Consider the following 22024-nt stretch of genomic DNA (forward strand, 5'->3'; position numbering starts at 1 on the left):
AAAAAGCCAACATAACCTTAATAGGGATGCTTGTTAAAAACAATATAAAAGCTTATAATTTCAATCAACTTAGATACAAAAATTTTAGATAGAATACTATCAGATCAAATCTAGTTATTTATTATAATAATATGCCATGAAAAACTGGTGTTATAATTTTCATCAATAATGTACATAAAGATGGACCCAGGAACTTACTAAAATTTAAAATTCCTGGGTTCTACTATCAAAGATCAGTTAGGATGGAACAAAAACATACATATTTTAACTCTTTCCTCTTTCCTCTTCCAGAGATACTTAAGCAATTATGGCATATGTGGTTTTGTAGGATAAGGATTAAACTTTAGGAAATGCTGAAGGGAAGTTTGTTTTAGAAATGCAAAGGTTATTCATACTGTTAAATCAATCTCCATAATTCAATGTATCTCCTAAATAAAGGAAAAAGCCCCAAGAGATATTAGTTTCAATACCAACAGGTACTTTAAAATTTAGCATAAGCAGCAAACATATATTTTGCCATGTAATTTATCTTTACCATTAATACCAAGAAGCCCGGGAGGCTCTCCAATATCAACCAACAACATTTTGAGGGTAACTGAACACTGATGGAGATGGGGAAATCAACTCCTGCCTGCCCAGTGTATAAGCTTACAACAAAGCTAATGTAATTAAAATAGTATGGTACTTGTATAGGAATAAATAAGTGGGTGACTGAAACAGAATTCAGCATTCAAAAATGGCTTAAAATACCTTCACATTGGGTTAGATTTTCAGCATATGAATTTCAAAGGACACAAACACTAAACACTCCAGTGTTCAGAAGAGCTTAGAATATGTCTTTTATCATTTTATAGGGATTTAAAAAAATAGATTTAAAAATGGGTACCTAATATGTGACATATCAACATTTCAATTTAGTTTAAGAGGTGGGGATTAATATTACATTTAATCAAATAGTACTAGTAAAATGACAGTCCATCTGGGCAAAGAAAAATTAAGACACTTACATTACACTACAAAAATGTATTTCAGATAATTTCTAATGATCTCTGAATATGAAAAGCATATCTATGAAAATATTCTAACAGAGTGCATGGAAATGAACATAAACTCAGGGTAGAATCAACCTGATGGAATCAAAAGCAAAGAAGTCCTAAAAACATTATAAAAAATGACAGATATTTTAAAAACTTTTTCTTTTTGGATAAGCTATAGCATACATTAAAGTGACTTAGCAGCAGCAGCAACAGCAGCATACAGTCAAAAAGAGCACAAATCCTAAGTGAACATCTAAGTGAATTACCACCAAGTAAGCACAAAAGAATGCTCAAACTACCACTCAATTGCACTCATCTCACATGCTAGTAAAGTAATGCTCAAAATTCTCCCCAGGCTTCAGCAATACGTGAACTGTGAACTCCCTTATGTTCAAGCTGGTTTTAGAAAAGGCAGAGGAACCAGAGATCAAATTGCCAACATCCGCCGGATCATGGAAAAAGCAAGAGAATTCCAGAAAAACGTCTATTTCTGCTTTATTGACTATGCCAAAGCCTTTGACTGTGTGGATCACAATAAACTGTGGAAAATTCTGAAGGAGATGGGAATACCAGACCACCTAACCTGCCTCTTGAGAAATCTGTATGCAGGTGAGGAAGCAACAGTTAGAATAGGACATGGAACAACAGACTGGTTCCAAATAGGAAAAGGAGTACGTCAAGGCTGAATATTGTCACCCTGCTTATTTAACTTCTAGGCAGAGTACATCATGAGAAACGCTGGGTTGGAAGAAACACAGGCTGGAATCAAGATTGCCAGGAGAAATATCAATAACCTCAGATATGCAGATGACACCATCCTTATGGTACAAAGTGAAGAGGAGCTAAAAAGCCTCTTGATGAAAGTGAAAGAGGAGAGTGAAAAAGTTGGCTTAAAGCTCAACGTTCAGAAAACGAAGATCATGGCATCTGGTCCCGTCACTTCATGGGAAATAGATGGGGAAACAGTAGAAACAGTGTCAGACTTTATTTTTTGGGGCTCCAAAATCACTGCAGATGGTGATTGCAGTCATGAAATTAAAAGACGCTTACTCCTTGGAAGAAAAGTTATGACCAATCTAGACAGTATATTCAAAAGTAGAGACATTACTTTGCCGACCAAGGTCCGTCTAGTCAAGGCTATGGTTTTTCCTGTGGTCATGTATGGATGTGAGAGTTGGACTGTGAAGAAGGCTGAGCACTGAAGAATTGACGCTTTTGAACTGTGGTGTTGGAGAAGACTCTTGAGAGTCCCTTGGACTGCAAGGAGATCCAACCAGTCCATTTTGAAGGAGATCAACCCTGGGATTTCTTTGGAAGGAATGATGTTAAAGCTGAAACTCCAGTACTTTGGCGACCTCATGCGAAGAGTTGACTCATTGGAAAAGACTCTGATGGTGGGAGGGATTGGGGGCAGGAGGAGAAGGGGACGACAGAGGATGAGATGGCTGGATGGCATCACAGACTCGATGGACGTAAGTCTGAGTGAACTCCGGGAGATGGTGATGGACAGGGAGGCCTGGCGTGCTGCGATTCATGGGGTCACAAAGAGTCGGACACTGAACTGAACTGAACTGAAGCACTACTGTGGGCTTCCCTGATGGCTTAGCAGGTAAAGAATCTGCCTGCAATGCAGGAGAAGATGCAGGTTTGATCCCTGGGTCAGAAAGATCCCCTGGAGGATGAAAATGGCAACCAAGTCCAGTATTTTTGCCTGAAAAATTCCAGGGACAGAGGAGCCTGGCAGGGTAAAGTCCATGGGGTCATAAAGAGTCAGACGTGATAGAGCGACTGATGCATGTATGTAAGCACTCCTGTAAAAGAACCACCAGGTCAAGAAATAGATGATCTCTAGCTCCCCAGAAGCCCCCTTCATTCTCCTCAACTACTACCCACTTGGACTGCCCCAAAGGCAACCAGCATCTTAGTTTTTAATATATTAGTTTTTAGCTTTGCCATTTAAAATTTTCTATAAATGAAATCTTATATAATGTATCAATATATAGTCTTTTAGCTTTCTCTTCTTTTTCTTAATATGTTTGTGAGATTCATACATATTTCTGTAAGCTAGAGGCCATTTCCTGGAGAAGGCAATGGCACCCTACTCCAGTACTCTTGCCTGGAAAATCCCATGGACGGAGGAGCCTGGTGAGCTGCAGTCCATGGGGTCGCTAAGAGTCAGACGTGACTGAGCGACTTTACTTTCACTTTTCACTTTCATGCATTGGAGAAGGAAGTGGCAACCCACTTCAGTGTTCTTGCCTGGAGAATCCCAGGGCTGGGGGAGCCTGATGAGCTGCCGTCTATGGGGTCGCACAGAGTCGGACACGACTGAAACGACTTAGCAGCAGCAGCAGCAGCAGAGGCCATTTCCAGAGCTGCATAGTATTTCATCACGTGAGTAAACCATTCTAGACTTTCTATTGATGGATATTTGAATTGTTTTGAGTTTGGGAGAGTTAAAAACAACACTGCAAGAACAGTTGTGTCCGTATGTCTTGGTGCACCCGTGCATGCATAAGTATATCAGGTATACACTTAGGAGTGACATTATTAGGTTAAAGAGAAATCGTATGCTTGACTTTAGTAGTTATGCCGATTTTCCAAAGTGAAAGTACCAACTTATACTTCAGCAGTATAGGAGAATTTGCTTTACTTCACATCCTTGCCAAAATCTGGCAGTGTCTTCTAAATTTTGGCCAAAAGTGATTGATTTGACTATATAAAAGTTGAGTGTTTCTGTATATTTTAAACATTGGCATTTATTAATAAGGAAATTGTTTTATAAATTAAGGTACATCCAAATGATAGACTAATATAATGCTATGAAGACAAGTTAGATCTCTCGATACTGTCTGGAAGTGATATTCAGGATGTATTGATAAGAGAAAAAAGTATGTGGCAGAGTTAAAATATATATATATATATATATATATATATATATATACGTATATATATATATCTCAAACCTAAACCAAAACCAAACATGAAAACTTTCTTTACATTTGTGCATGCATGCTTGTATGAGCATAGGACAAACCAAACTTTTACTATTTCTGATTTCAGGAGCTTAGGCCAGCCAGGTTAAGTTTTCTTGTAAAAGCAGGTATTACTTTTGTAATAAAAAATCCCAATAAAAATGCAAACAAAAACAAACCGCTGCCACAGAAGCAGCAAGTATACCAACTATGAACAAGGGGCACTGCCCTGGGTTTTGGCAGAGTTCCCTAAAGGTTTATCATCTGGTGGAGGAATGAGCTTGGTGGAGAGACTGTTATTTCATTGAAGATGCAATTATCTGAGAGTTTAGCAAAAGACCATTTCCTGTGATACTACACAAATGCTCTAGCACAAAATAATTTTGAACCTGTAATTTGTCAGTGTCATTTGTCTTTCTTTGGATTACCTTGAGAGAGCCTTCTAAAATAAAATTAATCTTTTCCTTCTCTTTTTCTTTGTCTTTTTCTTGATCTGATATTTCTGTTTTGCTCATTCCTTTGTTACCTATAACCAGAGAAAATTAAACTTTTTGGTAAAACTCTCTAATTTTCATAGAAGGACCAAACATCTGAGTTGTAGGAGATCCCTATTCATTCATATCTGAATTCTTTTTTTTTTTTTTGGTCATCTCTAGAGTGGACATCTGAAGTAGAAATGAACTCTTTTAGGGATGAACAACTCACCTTCGGTGGAGGCAGTGCATTCCATTCTCAATGTGTTGAGATTCTGAAGCTTTTATTGAGGTGGACTTTCACTAGAGTTTTAATCTAATTAATCCTAATTTAACCCCTTAAAACCACACAGGACAAATTTATCTTTTCTTTCCATACTGAAGCCTTCCTCTTGCCATTACAGTTATTTTGTGGTGAAGATTTACATCTGTCCTGACTTGAGAGGCCTCAAACAGAATGTAATACCTACCAGGTGCATTCCAACTCTGATTTCAAATAGATCATTTTCTGACTTTGGTCCATAGACACCCAGATAATTATTGAGCTTTCAATTCTGCTCAGAAGCAGAAGAAAGAAAGGCAGTCAACCCACAATCCTTGGTACTAGCAGATAAGCATGACCTGGATATAACTGTAAGGGCAGCCCTACCTGTCGTATACAGTCCCATCAAGTATTCTAATTACTTGGTGCTGTCCTGTGCTGCCCCACCTGGAGGAAGGCCGAAGTGATGGACAGATTATGGAACCATTTTGGTGAAGGGTGAATCGTTGACTTGGTTTTCCAAGTTTTATCTTAGAATCAAGCCAAGCGCTAATTCCTCTGGTACTTTATAGAGGTTGCAAAAACTTAGGAAATTATATAGTTTTGCTTATTTATAGGAAATCACTCTCAACTTAGTTACCAGAAATAATGAATAGTAATTACACAGAGTTCATTCCCTTTGTCTGAACCCAGTAAAATATCTTTATTTTCCAGATGAATTACATCAACATTTCATTCATTGATCAAGTATTCTTTTTCTTTTTGTCACCTTCTTCTCTCTGCTTGACAGCATCAACACCATGAAAATAAACCACAAAAACAAAAATGTATATTGATGCAACATCCCATTTAACCCATGTCACAGTCCCCCAAGAATTCATTTTCCCTTCATTTGTTATTCTAATCCCCCCAGTTAGGCTCAGGACTCTTCTGTTTACTCTTATAAGGAAAGTCTTGTTTTATTCTCACTTTGGAAACCATAATTATTCTTACAGAGACATACTGTCTCTGAATTTACCTCATACATTGCCAACAAACCTTAGATAGGCGAACCTATCAAGCCCACCAAAATAAAGACATTTGGCATTTCCCTAACATCACATTTAATCTGAACAGATTGAATCTTTCAAATCTGGCAGGAAGTGGGGTCAATATAAGACAAGTATCAAATCAATATAACACAGATATTCTCATCATATTTAGAAAGCAGCTATTCTATTTTATAGGGAAAGTGAAGAGTCACAGAAATGTTGTGGACAACTCTTTAATCCTGAAATAGTTACAGACTTGATTTAATTAGTAAACAGCAGAATGTCTTGGGACTTTATATATAAGTTAAATTGGTTACTTACTTTTAGATTTTTTAATAGAATAAATTTTGCTAGTAGAAGAAACTTTGGTAGCAACAGAAGATTTTATTTCCAGCTCATACTTGGTTTTATTGATTTCATCAGACATTCTGGTTTCCTGATATATAGCTTCTTCTTTTATGATCCAATCTTGAATGGATTTTGCAACAAGTTCCAAATAATTTCTAAAAAAGGAAAAGATCAGCAGGTGACAACTGAGTTAATAGGCAGCTCACATGGTAAACAATTTGACTGCAATTCAGGAGACCTAGTTTCAATCCCTGGGTCGGGAAGATCCTCTGGAAAAGGGAATGGCGATCCACTCCTGTATTCTTGCCTGGAGAATCCCATTGACAGAGAAGCCTGGTGGGCTACAGTCCATGGGGTCACACAGAGTCAGACATGACTGAACAACTGACACTTCACTTCAAAGTCAACAAGTGCATAAGATACTGATTGTGCAAATGAACTTTTCAAAAATTAACTGATTCTAAACTGCCCATGTAACAAACATAATATAGAGATATATGCTAGAATATATTTTGTACAAAGTAGTCATTTATAAATATTCAATGAATATGAAAAATCTTCAACTTCCTTCATGATTAAAGACCTACAGAATTAAAAATTAGATATTTCCCTCCAAATCAAAGATTAATGCTTGATAATACCAAAAGTTAATGACAATTTGGAGAAACAGTCATTCTTAGCACTGTTAATTGCAGAGTAATATGGTAAAATGTCTTTATAGGGCAATTTTATAGCACAATAGGTACCATCTGAATTGACCACCAGCTAACTGACTCACTGGATTAGTTGAAACACTGTAGTCTTGCTATAAACTTATCAGGCTTGTGAATACCCTCATCCTAAATACTATGCCCTAAGCTGCTTGTACATTTATGTATATGTCAGCATCTTACTGACAAGGAAAAGATCAGTTTTCATTCCAATCCCAAAGAAAGGCAATGCCAAAGAATACTCAAACTACCGTACAATTGCACTCATCTCACATGCTAGCAAAGTAATGCTCAAAATTCTCCAAGCCAGGCTTCATCAGTACATGAACCATGAACTTCCAGAAGTTCAATCTGGATTTAGAAAAGGCAGAGGAACCAGAGATCAAATTGCCAACATCCACTGGATCATCGAAAAAGAAAGAGAGTTCCAGAAAAACATCTACTTCTGCTTTATTAACTATGCCAAAACCTTTGACTGTGTGGATCACAGCAAACTGTATAAAATTCTTAAAGAAATGGGCATGCCAGACCATCTGACCTGCCTCCTGAGAAATCTGTATGCAGGTCAAGAAGCAACAGTTAAAACAGAACATGGAACAACAGACTGGTTCCAAATTGGGAAAGGCATATGTCAAGGTTGTATATTGTTATCCTGCTTATTTAACTTATATGCAGAGTACATCATACGAAATGCCAGGCTGGATGAAGCACAAGCTGGAATCAAGATTGCCAGGAGAAATATTAATAACCATAGATATTCAGATGACACCACACTATGGCAGAAAGTGAAGATAAACTGAAGAGCCTCTTTATGAAAGTGAAAGGGGAGAGTGAAAAAGTTGGCTTAAAATTCAACATTCAGAAAGCTATGATCATGGCATCTGGTCCCATCATTTCATGGGAAATAGATGGAGAAACAATGGAAACAGTGACAGACTTTATCTTTTCGGGCTCCAAAATCACTGCAGATGGTGACTGCAGCCATGAAATTAAAAGCTACTTGCTCCTTGGAAGAAAAGTTATGACCAACCTAGACAGCATATTAAAAAGCAGAGACATTACTTTGCCAACAAAGGTCCATATAGTCAAAGCTATGGTTTTTCCAGTAGTCATGTACGGATGTGAGAGCTGGACTATAAGGATTTCTGAGCTCTGAAGAACTGATGCTTTTGAACTGTGGTGTTGGAGAAGACTCTTGAGAGTCCCGTGGACTTTAAGGAGATCTAACCAGTCAAACCTAAAGGAAATCAGTCCTGAATATTCATTGGAAGGACAGATGCTGAAGCCGAAGCTCCAATACTTTGGCCACCTCATGGGAAGAAGTGACTCATTTGAAAAGACCTGATGCTGAGAAAGACTGAAGGAGGGAGGAGAAGAGGACGACAGAGGATGAGATGGTTGGATGGCATCACTGACTCAATGGACATAAGTTTGAGTAAACTCTGGGAGTTGGTGATGGACAGGGAAGCTTGGCGTGCTGCATTCCGTGGGGTTGCAAAGAGTTGGACATGACTGAGCAACTGAACTGAACTGACAGCATCTTACTGCTTACTAGGATTTAGTAATGTTATTGTTTTCAGTTGCCCAGTCATGTCCAACTCTTTGCAACCCCAAGGACTGCAGCATGCCAGGTCTCCCTGTCCCTCACCATCTTCCAGAGCTTGCTCAAACTCAAGTCCATTGAGTTGGTGATGCCATCCTACCATCTCGTCCTCTGTGTCCCCTTCTCCTCCTGCTTCAATCTTTGCCAGCACCAGGTCTTTTCTAATGAGTCAGTTCTGTGCATCAGTTGGCCAAAGTATTAGAATTTCAGCTTCTGCGTCAGTCCTTCCAGTGAATATTCAGGACTGATTTCCTTTAGGACTGACTGGCTTAATCTTGCAGTTCAAGGGACTCTCAAGAGTCCTCTCCAACACCACAGTTCAAAAGCATCAATTCTTCAGCATTCAGCTTTCTTTATGGTCCAACTCTCCATCCATACATGACTACTGGAAAAAACCATAGCTTTGACTATATGTACTTTTGTCAGCAAAGTAATGTCTTTGCTTTTTAATATGCACTCTAGGTTGGTCATAGACTTCCCTGGTGGCTCAGATGGTAAAGTGTCTGCCTACAATGTGGGAGACCCAGGTTTGATCCCTGGGTTGGGAAGATCCACTGGAGAAGGAAAATGGCAACCCACTCTAGTACTCTTGCCTGGAAAATTCCATGGACAGAGGAGCCTGGTAGGCTACAGACCACAGGGTTGCAAAGAGTCAGACATGACTGAGCAACTTCATTTCACTTCACTTTCTTTCAAGAGGCAAGCATCTTTTAATTTCATGGCTGCAGTCACCATCTGCAGTGACTTTGGAGCCCAAGAAAATAAACTCTGTCACTGTTTCCACTGTTTCCCCACTGATATGCCATGCAGTGATGGGACTGGATGCCATGATCTTAGTTTTTTGAATGTTGAGTTTTAAACCAGCTTTTTTTTACTCTCCTCTTTCACTTTCATCAAGAGGCTCTTCAGTTCCTCTTCAGTTTCTGCCATAAGGGTGGTGTCATATGCATATGTGAGGCTATTTGTATTTCTCCTGGCAATCTTGATTCCAGCTTGTGCTTCATCCAGCCTGGCATTTCGTATGATGTACTCTGCATATAAGCTAAATAAGCAGAATGACAATATACAGCCTGGATGTACTCCTTTCCCAATTTGGAACCAGTCTGTTTTTCCATGTTCTGTTTTAACTGTTGCTTCTTGACTTGCATACAGATTTCTCAGGAGGCAGGTCAGGTGGTCTGGTATTCCCATCTCTTTCAGAATTTTCCACCATTTGTTGTGATCCACACAAAGGTTTGGCATAGTCAAAAAGCAGAAATAAATGTTTTGCTGTAATTCTCTTGCTTTTTCTATGATCCAACAGACGTTGGCAATTTGATTTCTGGTTTCTCTGCCTTTTCTAAATCCAGCTTGAACATCTGGAAGTTCTCAGTTCACATACTGTTGAATCCTTTCTTGGAGAATTTTGAGGATTACTTTGGTAGTGTGTGAGATGAGTCAAATTGTGTGGCAGTTTGAGCATTCTTTGGCATTACCTTTCTTTGGGATTGGAATGAAAACAGACCTTTTCCACTTCTGTGGCCACTGTGGAGTTGTCCAAATTTGCGGGCATAATGAGTGCAGCACTTTAACAGCATCATCTTTTATGATTTGAAATAGTTAAGCTGGAATTTCATCACCTCCGCTAGCTTTGTCCAAGTAGTGATGCTTCTTAAGGCCCACTTGACTTTGCATTCCAGGATGTCTGGCTTTAGGTGAGTGATCATATCATCGTGGTTACCTGGGTCATCTTTTTTGTATAGTTCTTCTGTGTTTTCTTGCCACCTCTTCTTAATATCTTCTGCTTCTGTTAGGTCCATACCATTTCTGTCCTTTTATTGTGCCCATCTTTGAATTAAATGCTCCCTTGGTATCTCTAATTTTCTTGAGGAGATTGCTAGTCTTTCTCATTCTACTGTTTTCCTCTATTTCTTTACATTAATCCGAGGAAGGCTTTATCTCTCCTTGCTATTCTTGGAACTCTGCATTCAGGTGGGTATATCTTTCCTTTTCTCCTTTGCCTTCTGATTCTCTTCTTTTCTCAGCTATTTGTAAGGGCTCCTCAGACAACCATTTTGGCTTTCTTTTTCTTGTGGATGGTTTTTGATCACCACCTCCTCTACAATGTCACAAACCTCCATCCATACATCTTCAGACACACTGTCAGATTTAATTCCTCGAATCTACATGTCACTTCTATTGTATAATCATAAGGGATTTGATTTAGATCATTCCTGAATGGTCTAGTGGTTTTTCCCTACATTTTTCAATTTAAGTCTGAATTTGGCAATAAAGAGTTCATGATCTGAGCCACAGTCAGCTCCCAGTCTTGTTTTTGCTGACTGTATAGAGCTTCTCTATCTTTGGCTGTAAAAAAATATAGTCCATCTGATTTTGGTATTGACTATCTGGTGATGTCTATGTGTAGAGTCTTCTCTTGTGTTGTGTGAAGAGGATTTTTGCTATGACCAGTGTGTTTTCTTTTCAAAACCCTGTTAGCCTTTGCCCTGCTTCATTTTGTACTCCAAGGCCAAACTTGCCTATTACTACAGGTATCTCTTGAATTCCTATTTGGCCTGTTAGTTGGTGGTAAGTCTACACTTGTCAACATGTTGAGTTGAACAAGTCAAATACCCTGAAGTTATCTTGACTACTCTTGTTTCTCAAGTTCTTCTTCCAACTGTCAGGAAATCCAAATGATTTTTTAAGACATATTTAAATATATTCAAAATCCTATCACTTCTCACTCTGCTTACTGCCAAATCCTGGTCTAAGTCACTATAATCTTTTGCTAGGATTGTTGCAATAATCTTCCAACAAGTCTCCTTGTTCCTATTCTCGAGTCCCTGTAGTCTATTCCTAACAGAGCAACTAGAAAGATCCTTTTAATCCTTAAATCAGATTATGCTCTCTGATTCTTAGAAACTTGTAATAAATTGGCATTTTAAACAAAACCCACTAAGAATCATAACTGCAATGGACTGAAACACATCAAATATGTTTAAATCCACGCATCCATAATGATGCTAGAAAAACTGATTAGTTCCATTTGCATGGTGCTTGGCACTTAAATCATTATTTCGATAACTGGCAAATAAAGGGAATAAATTACACATTAAAAAAAAATAAACAAAACCCAGAACGCTTACTGTTGATCTGTGATGACGGAACACAGATATGTATATTTCAAATGAAATGACAAAATAAGAAGCATTTCAGCACACAATGATTCAAGAAGTTTGCCACCCAGGAATACTTTCTGAAAGAATTACGCAAAAATGTATTCCAGAGCTTAAAAGAAAAGTTGAAGAAAGACAACATGGGATATAAGTAAGAGTTGAGAAGAATAAAATTAATAGTTAAATGTAAGTAATTGTTTATATTCAGTTCTATTACTTGTTATCAAAAATATTACTTTATGATTAGAAATAAAATTTATAGACAATTTCTAAACAGGAGGTAGGAGATGCACTGGGAGTATGTGAATATATGTTAAAGATTTTAACATTTTCTGGGAAATGGTATTAATATTCATTAACCCTATCTATTATATAAAAGTATTTAAATGTGATTTAAAAGGATAAGTGTAACTTCTAGAAAAATATAAGTAGAATTTATGACTTTTAAAAAATCACATGCTAAGAATGAATTAAATTGAGTCTAACGAAGGAAGAAAGGGATTAATCTTGAAGTAAAAATTTGGGTTGTATAGATTTAATGGTAAGAATGAGGCCAAACATATTACAAATAAAGTAAAAGTGAATAGATTAAGTTATTTAAAATGTAAAAAAATTAACATTGTTATTATTATTAGAATATTTTAAAAGATAGAAGATCTCAGAGTGGCTAAAAACCTCAAGTCGATATTTAAAAGAGGTGTACCTAAAACAGAAACAAACTCAAAGCCTTAGAGAATGAATTTATGGTTGCTTGGGGGAAAGATGGGAGGAGGGGACAGTTAGGGATTTTGAGATGGACTTGTACTACTTGGACTTGCTATATTTAAAATGGATAACCAACAAGGACCTATGGTATAGCACATAGAACAATGCTCAGTGTTACGTGGCAGCCTGAATGGGAGGAGAGCTAGAGGGAGAATGCTGCTGCTGCTAAGTTGCTTCAGTCGTGTCCGACTCTGTGCGACCCCATAGATAGCAGCCCACCAGGCTCCCCCATCCCTGGGATTCTCCAGGCAGGAACACGAGTGGGTTGCCATTTCCTTCTCCAATGCATGAAAGTGAAAAGTGAAAGTGAAGTTGCTCAGTCATGTCCGACTCTTAGCGACCCAACGGACTGCAGCCTACCAGGCTCCTCCGTCCATGGGATTTTCCAGGCAAGAGTACTGGAGTAGGGTGCCATTGCCTTCTCCGGGAGGGATAATGGATACATGTATATGTATGGCTGAGTCACTTCACTGTTCATCTGAAACTATCACAACATTGTTAAATGGCTATATCCCAGGAGAAAATAAACAGTTTAAATTAAAAAAAAAAAGAGAGATATCTAAAAATCCAGTTCAAGCAGAAGAATATAAAAATGGCAGAAGTCTAGGTCCTTAATTTTTCTGAGTAGCTGCACTATCCCTGAGACAATAACCAACTACAGATTTTTTTTGCTACAGGAGAAAAACAATTCCCTTACCAGTTTAACCATTATAATCAATTTTCCATGAATATAGTGAAACATCATTCCTAGTTGACATGCAAAATGACTGAGCACATTACATCAGCAAATTATTAACATAAAAGAATTTCCAATAATATTAATATCAAATATGGTTAAATTCAAGATGAAAAGCATTAAAGGGAACATAGAGAGACTTGTTATCATGTTGATAAGTTACAATCCTTTAAGAAGGATGTATCTAAAAATAGAAATTCAAAAATAACTTTATGCATATACATATACACATACAGTACCCATGCAGAACTAACAGGAAGAAGAAACAGAGCTATAATCATAAAGACAGACATTAATCCATCTCTCTCAGAAATGGATGTTTATTTGGGGAATACTGATTAATTTTATTTTAATAGACTGGAAAATCTAGATGTCATGCATGATTCCTTAAGAAAATAAAAATCTCCAAAAGTAATTGAAGAAGAAATAGAAAAGCTGAATGGAGAATTAACTTCAGAAGGACTGACAAGGTTGTAGATTAATCTATTCTTCATCCTTCTGGCCTACTATCTCTCCCATTGGGCCCTGCTACCCAGCCCCTTGGAATCCACTAACTCTAAATGGTTTTCCATGTGAAGTATTCTTACTCTCCATAAAGCAAGGTACATACTGTGGAAGCTCCTGTATGTGTAAGCAAAGGGTCTTGGAAAATGACTTTGTAGTCTAACTTCTAAGAGTATTGTTTTTTCTACAGAGTTAAGATAAAAGGTGGAGTAATTTGACTGCCTTATGTGCTGCGAATCCTCAGAACTGTGGGCTCGCACCTTAATGAGACAAATGGGAGAGGAGTGTAGGCTGTGGCTTCTCAGGTGAAGGGGCCAACAGAGTACCTTGATGCTTATTTCAGCAGGTACATGCAACCAGTGTGGGGGAGAAGCAAAAGAAGTGGTGCCTTGGGGTAGCTGCTGAGCCCCCTGATGAGATGAAGATGGGGTCATGCTGTATCTCCTGCACTGGGTTCTTGCAGAAAGCTAAGTAAACACAGAATTGGATTAAATTCTACTTACCATGTGATTCTGGTTGTTAACTTGAATCCACAATTATCTTGGAGAATCAGATCATAAAAAATACACATAATTGTCAGTGTTATCCATAAGGTTAGTGTAACACCAATATAATCTCTAAGGATATATTTTACACACTTGGGAGAATAATATAAACATCACTGGAGAAGTAAATTATAGAACATGTCATAAAATAGGTTACTGAAAGAGAAAAATTGCAAATAAAATGTATCTATTTTATTAAGTTATAAAATGTATGTAAAGATCAATATGTTGGGTTTTATTATTTAATTTGTAATATCTGAAGCCAAATATATCTAACATTTTCACTTGGGAGGGGAATGGAAAAAGAACGATTTTCTTTGGTCAAAGTGTGGGTGTAAACAACAAACCCTAAGTTTGGCTTTTTTGGGTATTCTAGTTTTTGTTTCTGTTGTCAATGGTATTTTTTCCTTTTTTAAACATCACATTTTCTAACAGTTTCTTGTAGTGCAAAAAAATGCAGTTAGAGGATATGCTGTTGTTGTTATCCAGCTGCTAAGCTGTGTCCAACTCTTTGTGACCCCATGGACTGGCATGGGGTCATGCCGCAGCATGCCAGGTTCCTCTGTCCCCCACTATCTCCCAGAGTTTACTCAAATTCATGTCCGTTGAGCCCGTAATGCCATCCAACCATCTCATCCTCTGCTGCTCCCTTCTCCTTTGCCTTCAATCTTTCCCAGTATCAGGGTCTTTTCTAAGGAATTGGCTATTTGCATCAGGAGACCAAAGTGTTGGAGCTTCAGCATCAGGGTTGCTGAATGAATATTCAGGGCTGATCTTCAGGTAATTTCTCCCATTAATCCACAGTTTTAGATAGATTGTTTGGGATTTTCCTGTGTCGTTAATAACCTCAGCTGCCAATAATGACAGTTTCCTTTTGTATTCCTATACTTTAAAGATACTTTTAGTAATTTTTCTGATTTAGATCGTCATTAAATGTTGCTTAGAACTGGTCATGGTAGTTACCTCTATTTTGTTTCTAATTTTATAAAGCATGCTTATAACATTTCTTATTAAGAATGATGTTTACGTCTTAATAACTTTAAAGGGATTCAGAAGACAATGGGATCATTTTCTTCAAAGTGCTGAGAATTTACATGTCAATCAAGAACTATATCCTGAGCAAAATTATCTTTCATGAACAGGGTTAAAATGAAGATATTTGCAATAAACAAAACTGAATTTACTACCAAAGATCCTCACTATATGAACTTTTAAATCTCTTATCTTAGGAAGAAGGGAAAATAAAATAGTAAGCATATATTAATTTATAAACACTGGATATGAAAGCAATAATGTTATTATATTGTGGGGTAAAAACATTAAGATAGAATTAAAGTGTTCTACAATAATAGAAAATGTGGAATGGGGATAAGAAATTAAAACACTCTATTGCGCTTATATTATTTGGTAGGAAGGTAAAGGCACGGTCTTCTGCAGGAGATGAAAGCAGTCGATCCTAAAGGAAATCAATCCTGAATATTCATTTCAAGGACTGATGTTTAAACTCCAGTACTTGGCCACTTGATGTGAAGACCCAACTCTTTGGAAAAGACCCTGATGCTGGGAAAGATCAAAGACAAAAGGCGAAGGGGGCAGCAGAGGATGAGATGGTTAGACAGCATCACTGACTCAATGGACATGAATTTGAGCAAACTCCAGGAGACACTGAAGGACACAGAAGCTTAGCATGCTGCAATCCATGGGATCACAGAGTCAGACATGACTGAGTGAGTGAACAACATAAAAAAGGTGCTGATGACTTTGTAAATTTATGGATGAAACTGGAGCCGATTATACAGAGTGAAGTAAGCCAGAAAGAAAAACACCAATACAGTATACTAACACATATAAATGGAATTTAGAAAGATGGCAATGACGACCCTGTATGCAAGACAGGAAAAAAGACACAGATGTGTATAATGGACTTTTGGACTCAGAGGGAGAGGGAGAGGGTGGGATGATTTGGGGGAATGGCATTCTAACATGTATACTATCATGTAAGAATTGAATCGCCAGTCTATGTCTGACGCAGGATACAGCATGCTTGGGGCTGGTGCATGGGGATGACCCAGAGAGGTGTTATGGGGAGGGAGTTGGTAGGGGGATTCATGTTTGGGAATGCATGTAAGAATTAAAGATTTTAAAATAAAAAATAAAATAAAATAAAATAAAGTCAGGATCCAGAGAGATGACATGGGGTGGGAGGTGGGAGGGAGATTCAGGATCGGGAACTCATGTACACCCGTGGCGGATTCATGTCAATGTATGGCAAAACCAATACAGTATTGTAAAGTAAAATAAAGTAAAACACACACACACACACACACACACACACACACACTGAAAAAAATAAAAAAATAAAAATAAAGTCAGGATCCCTGATTTCAAAGGTATATTTGTCATAACCTATAAGATTGCACATCTTTCAATGCCAGACTAAGAATAGCCAATTGGGTTCTTTAAAAAATCATTAGTAATGTAAACTTCAACTAGACAATGGAAGACATAATAATATCGAATTCTTGCTTAAGTAGGGATTAAAGAAAAAAAAGTGTATATCACAATTTCTGAAGAATGAGTTGAGATATAGTATATAATTGTCATTCTGGTAGTAGTAATAAAAATGAAATTAATCCAAACCAAATAAAGAGAAATAAAGAAACAGAAAAAAAGGGCAAATAAAAGGACAAAATTAAATGGTTGAAATTAATCCGAATATATGAACTAGGTACTGAAGAGGTAAATATTGTCAGATGAATTTTTAAAATTCGGCTATATATATATTTTGCAAGAGGTAAATGGATAGAAAAGGATATACAAGATAAAATATAAAAGAGGCTTGTAAAGTTTATCACTATCAGATAAGATATATACGATAAAGTCTGTACAGATATATCACTATTGGACAATATAACCATGAAAGCAAAGAGCAATCCTAAAGACACTGCATATTGATAAAAGCTTAATCAGGGAAACAACTCAATTCTTGTTTTGCTTATTAACATAATCTTAACATCAGTTCAGTTTAGTCAGTTAGTCATGTCCGACTCTTTGAGACCCCAGGCTTCCCTGTCCATCACCAACTCCCAGAGCTTGCTCAAACTCATGTACAAGTTGGTGATGCCATCCAACCATCTCATCTGTCGTCCCCTTCTCCTCCTGCCTTCAGTCTCTCTCAGCATCAGGGTCTTTTCTAAGGAGTCAGTTCTTCGCATCAGATGGCCAAAGTATTGGAGTTTCAGCTTCAGCATCTGTCCTTCCAATGAATATTCAGGACTGATTTCCTTTAGGTTTGACTGGTTGGATCTCCCTGCAGTCCACAGGACTCTCAAGAGTCTTCTCCAACACCACAGTTCAAAAGCATCAGTTCTTCAGCGCTCAGAAATCCTTATAGTCCAACTCTCACATCCGTACATGACTACTGGAAAAACCATAGCTTTGACTAGATGGACCTTTGTCGGCAAAGTAATGTCTCTGCTCTCTAATATACTGTCTAGGTTAGTTATAGCTTTTCTTCCAAGGAGCAAGTGTCTTTTAATTTCATGGCTGTAGTCACCATCTGCAGTGAATTTGGAGCCCAAGAAAATAAAGTTTGTCACCATTTCCCTTGTTTCCCCATCTATGTGCCATGAAGTGGTAGGACTGGATGCCATGATCTTAGTTTTTTGAATGTTAAGTTTTAAGCCAATCTTTTCACTGTCCTCTTTCACTTTCATCAAGAGGATCTTTAGTTCTTCTTCACTTTCTGCCATAAGGGTGGTGTCATCATAAGGGTGGTGTCAATCTTAACATGCATGAAGTCAAAAACGGACAAATTTATAGGAAAAAATCTACAAGTTCCATCACACATTGAGTTTTTTAAAAAAATCAATTCTCATTAGTTAATTGACCACGTTTTTAAAAATCAGAAAGAATAGTGAAGATTAAGAAATACAAACCTGTATTCAAAAACCAAAGAATACACTTCCTTACCACACAAACTTGGAGTATTTATAACAACTGACCACATATTAAGCAACAAAGTGGATCAACACATTTCATAGCATCAATATTCTATAGAACATGTTATCTGACTACTACTTTTGAAATTATCAACTATAATAAAAATGTAACTCAGACAAATGTTTAAAATAAAAACTCACATTTCTATGCAACCCATGGGTCAAATAAGAATTATGGAAATGAGAAATGAATGATATAGCAGCATTGTTCAAAATAGCCAAGATATGAAAGCAACCTAAGTGTCTATCAACAGATGAACAGATAAAGGTGCGGTACCCATACATAATGGAACACTACCGAGCCATAAAAGAGAATGGAGTTGTGCCATTTGCAGCAACATGGGTGGACCTACTATGTTCAGTCAAATAGGTCATACAGAGAAAGACAAATACTGTTTGTTATCACCTATATGTGGAATTTAAAAAATAAAGCAAATGAATGAATATAACAAAACCAAAACGGACTCGCAGACACAGAGAACAAACTGTGGTTACCAGTTAGGAGAGAGAAGGGGAAAGAGGCAAGATAAGACTAAGGGTAAAGAGGCACAAACTACTAGGTATAAAACAAACTACAGGGATACATTGCATAGCACAGGCAAATGTAGGCAATAATTTATAATATTTTAAATGGAGTATAATCTATAAAAATATTGAATCACAGTGTGGTACACCTGAAACTAATATAATAGTAAATCAGCTATAATTCAATAAAAAAGAATTATATGTTCAAAAAAATGAACAACAATAAAATTCCATCAGTCAGATATTTTGTAGTGCTAAGGTGGTATTTAAAAAGAAATTTTTGCTTTAAATACTTGTAAAGCAACAAAAATAACTCAAAATCCTGAGATAAAATTCTAATTTGAAAAGTTAAAGGACATTGGAATAATCCAAAGAAATTGAGAAAAAATAAAAAATAATAAAGATGAGGGCATAATTTTAAAAAATAAAAAGGAGAAAGGATCAAATGCAATAGTTGCTTTAAAAAAAATTAACAAAATTGGCAAACCTTTGGCAAGACTGGTCCAGAAAAACAGAAAAATCACAGATTAAAAGCATTAGGAATTAAAACAGATATGTGTAACACAAAAAGGCAAGAGCATATTGTAATCCACTTTATGCAATAATTTTGAAAACAGGTAAAATGGTCAAATTCCTAGAGAAGTACATATTATCAAATCTAGTTCAAAAATACATAGTAAACCCAAAGAGTCTAATAATCATGACAGAGTTTAAATCAGTAGTTAAACATCTTCCCAAGTCCAGATGTTCTTATTTGCAAGTTTTACCAAATGCCAAAGGAATATACAATTTAGTCTTATATAAATTCTTTTAGAAAATAAAAAAATAGAGATAAAAAGAGAGAATATCCACCCATTAATTTATGAGGCTAATAAAAATCTCAATCGCAAGCCAGACAAGAACATTTAAAGATGGCAAAAATTATAGCTGAGTCTTACCCAGGAATACAGATGGACATATTCTAAACAATATATTAGCAAACCACATGCAGCAATTTTATAAACAAGATAACATAATGGACAAATTGGATTTTCACGGGAATGTAAGTTTGAACATTAGAATATCTATTGATAAAATTTCACACTTTAACAGATTAAAGGAAAAGAGAGAACACCTAAATTGATGCAGAAAAATTATTTAATATTATTTAATAGTCATTTATAATTAAGAACCTAGAGCAAACTAGCAACGTAAGAAAATTTTCTAACCTATGGCAAAAAAAATGAAAAAATACTTAATAGATGAATATTCAAAACCTAGAATAAGACAATAATGTTCTCAAAGTTGTACTGAAGTCCTAGCCAACAAAGAAATGAAAAGCATAATTACTGGCAATGAAAAACAAAACAAAGGAAAGCACAGTTTAATATATTAGCTTGGTATACCTATTGTGTATCCTAAATTAAAAAAATCATCTTATGACTTTGAAGTGTGTGTTTCTGTGTATATGTATGCACACGATCCATTTCTCCAGTTTTCTGTAGGTCCATGTTTATCCTCTCTGTATTCCTTAGGACTAAATTCTGTATAAATACCAAATACTGAATATACGTTAACCAGTACAGAAAAATAATAAAAAGTTCTCATCATTAATGAGAAAGAGAAAAATTTTAAGATAGCAATGAAATAATTAAGGAGCTGGGGAGGAAAAACAAATTACTGATTCCTAGAGGTCTCAGTTTGCTGGGAACCTGAGTGCGTGGGTCATTCAGTTACCCTACGTTTGAGTCTTCCCTAGATCAAGTGGAGTTTCCCAAAACCAGCATATGGAATGCCATGTTTTGTAGTTCCTACTTTAAACCTTTCAGAGGCTGTTATATTGGAGTCTAAATGAATCAAGTATAACTTAATAATATCCCCACCAGATTCAATGGGGCCAGGAATGATATCTGTCTTCTTCAGTGTACAGTTTCAACGCCTATCACAGTGCCTGGCACACAGCATTCAACTTGGTGAACTTCACTGAATCTATGGTACTGCACAAATGTTTTTATTAGGTTGAACCACTCAGCTTAGGCTAAGGAACTAAAAACCAAGTAACAAGCTAACTAAGATAACTAACTAAACTGTCTAAGTTGGTTACCTGAATCCAACATTAGAGTGAAGGCCAGCGTTCCAATATTCGTGATGCAGACGCTGTAAATTCATTGGATTATGAAAGACCAACAGTAAAGAGTTGTCTTGTGTATGGTAATAAGAATCAACACACCTGTATTGCTGACTGGCTTCTTGAAGAACCTGAAAATCAAAACAAATGCATTGTTTTGTCTTTTTTCCCCCAAGAGAAGGGTCTCCTGCTAGGGCCTTTCTCTGCTTCCTCCTTTTTCTCCCCTATCTCCATGATGCTAGTCAAGATGAGAGCAGAGATGGCAGATATTTTCAGGACCATTGTAGTGACCCTTATAAGAAAAACAAATCCTAGGCTCCAAGCATAGAGGTATTTGCTCAAGTGTTTTTCATTAATGCTGTGAGATAATAAAGTCCTTCCATACCTTCATTTTAAGCTTGTCTGGTAGCTCAGCTGGTAAAGAATCCACCTGCAATGCAGGAAACCCTGCTTCGATTCCTGGGTCAGGAAGATCCCCTGGGAAAGGGATAGGCTATCCTCTCCAGTATTCTTGGGCTTTCCTGATGGTAAAGAATCCGCCTGCAGTATGGGAGACCTGGGTTTGATCCCTGGGTTGGGAAGATCGCTTGGAGGAGGGTATGGCAATCCACTCCAGTATTTTTACCTGGAGAATGCCATGAAAAGAGGAGCCTGGTGGGCTACAGTCTATAGGGTTGCCAAGAGTCAGACATGACTGAAGCGACTTAACACATACACATACACCTTCAGATAAATCATCTCATTTTATCATAAAAGCCTCAGATAAATTGGTATGATTATTTTTTCTCATTTCAAAATATTAAAAGCTGCATCTTTCAGTATTGTTTGTGGCCAAGAGAGAATCAGAGACTTGTCTAAGAGTATGGAGTTCCTAAGTTCTGGTACAAGGGCTTATACCAGTCTTTTGACTCTAAATGTCACATTTCACACTCCACACAGCGCTCTCCACTACACCACGGTGTGGTGCAGAGACATACTGTGAGTGGTCTTCCTGATACATACTGTTTCTACACAACTTCTATCCCTGATCCTTTCTAAAACATTTTCTCCTCAGCACTGTAATTGCAGCCACAAACAGAGAGGCCCTGTGGGCAGCTGCCTTTTCCTTATGCCAATCAACATAAAGAAATATGTCCATAGGGAAAGAAATTAGACAGTTGTGGGGTTTTGTTTTGTTTTTTCTTGTCCATATCAATTTGGTGGAGGCAGCTTTCTGTTCGCCACTGTTCGGATGATCTGAAGGC

At 37.1% G+C, this 22024-nt stretch overlaps 1 protein-coding gene across 1 annotated transcript in view; it reads right to left on the reverse strand.

Moving 5' to 3' along the window:
• SPAG17 (sperm associated antigen 17) overlaps positions 1-22024 on the reverse strand; it is a 242972-nt gene that overhangs the window by 98910 nt on the left and 122038 nt on the right. Inside the window, exons 18-20 of the mRNA XM_018046513.1 lie at positions 20757-20911; positions 6100-6281; positions 4441-4538 (exon numbers count right to left, since the gene is read on the reverse strand). Coding sequence (XP_017902002.1) covers positions 4441-4538; positions 6100-6281; positions 20757-20911 — 435 coding nt within the window. The remainder of the gene's footprint in view (positions 1-4440; positions 4539-6099; positions 6282-20756; positions 20912-22024) is intronic.

This window comes from Capra hircus, chromosome 3, assembly GCF_001704415.2.
Source record: "Capra hircus breed San Clemente chromosome 3, ASM170441v1, whole genome shotgun sequence".
Lineage (NCBI taxonomy): Eukaryota > Metazoa > Chordata > Mammalia > Artiodactyla > Bovidae > Capra > Capra hircus.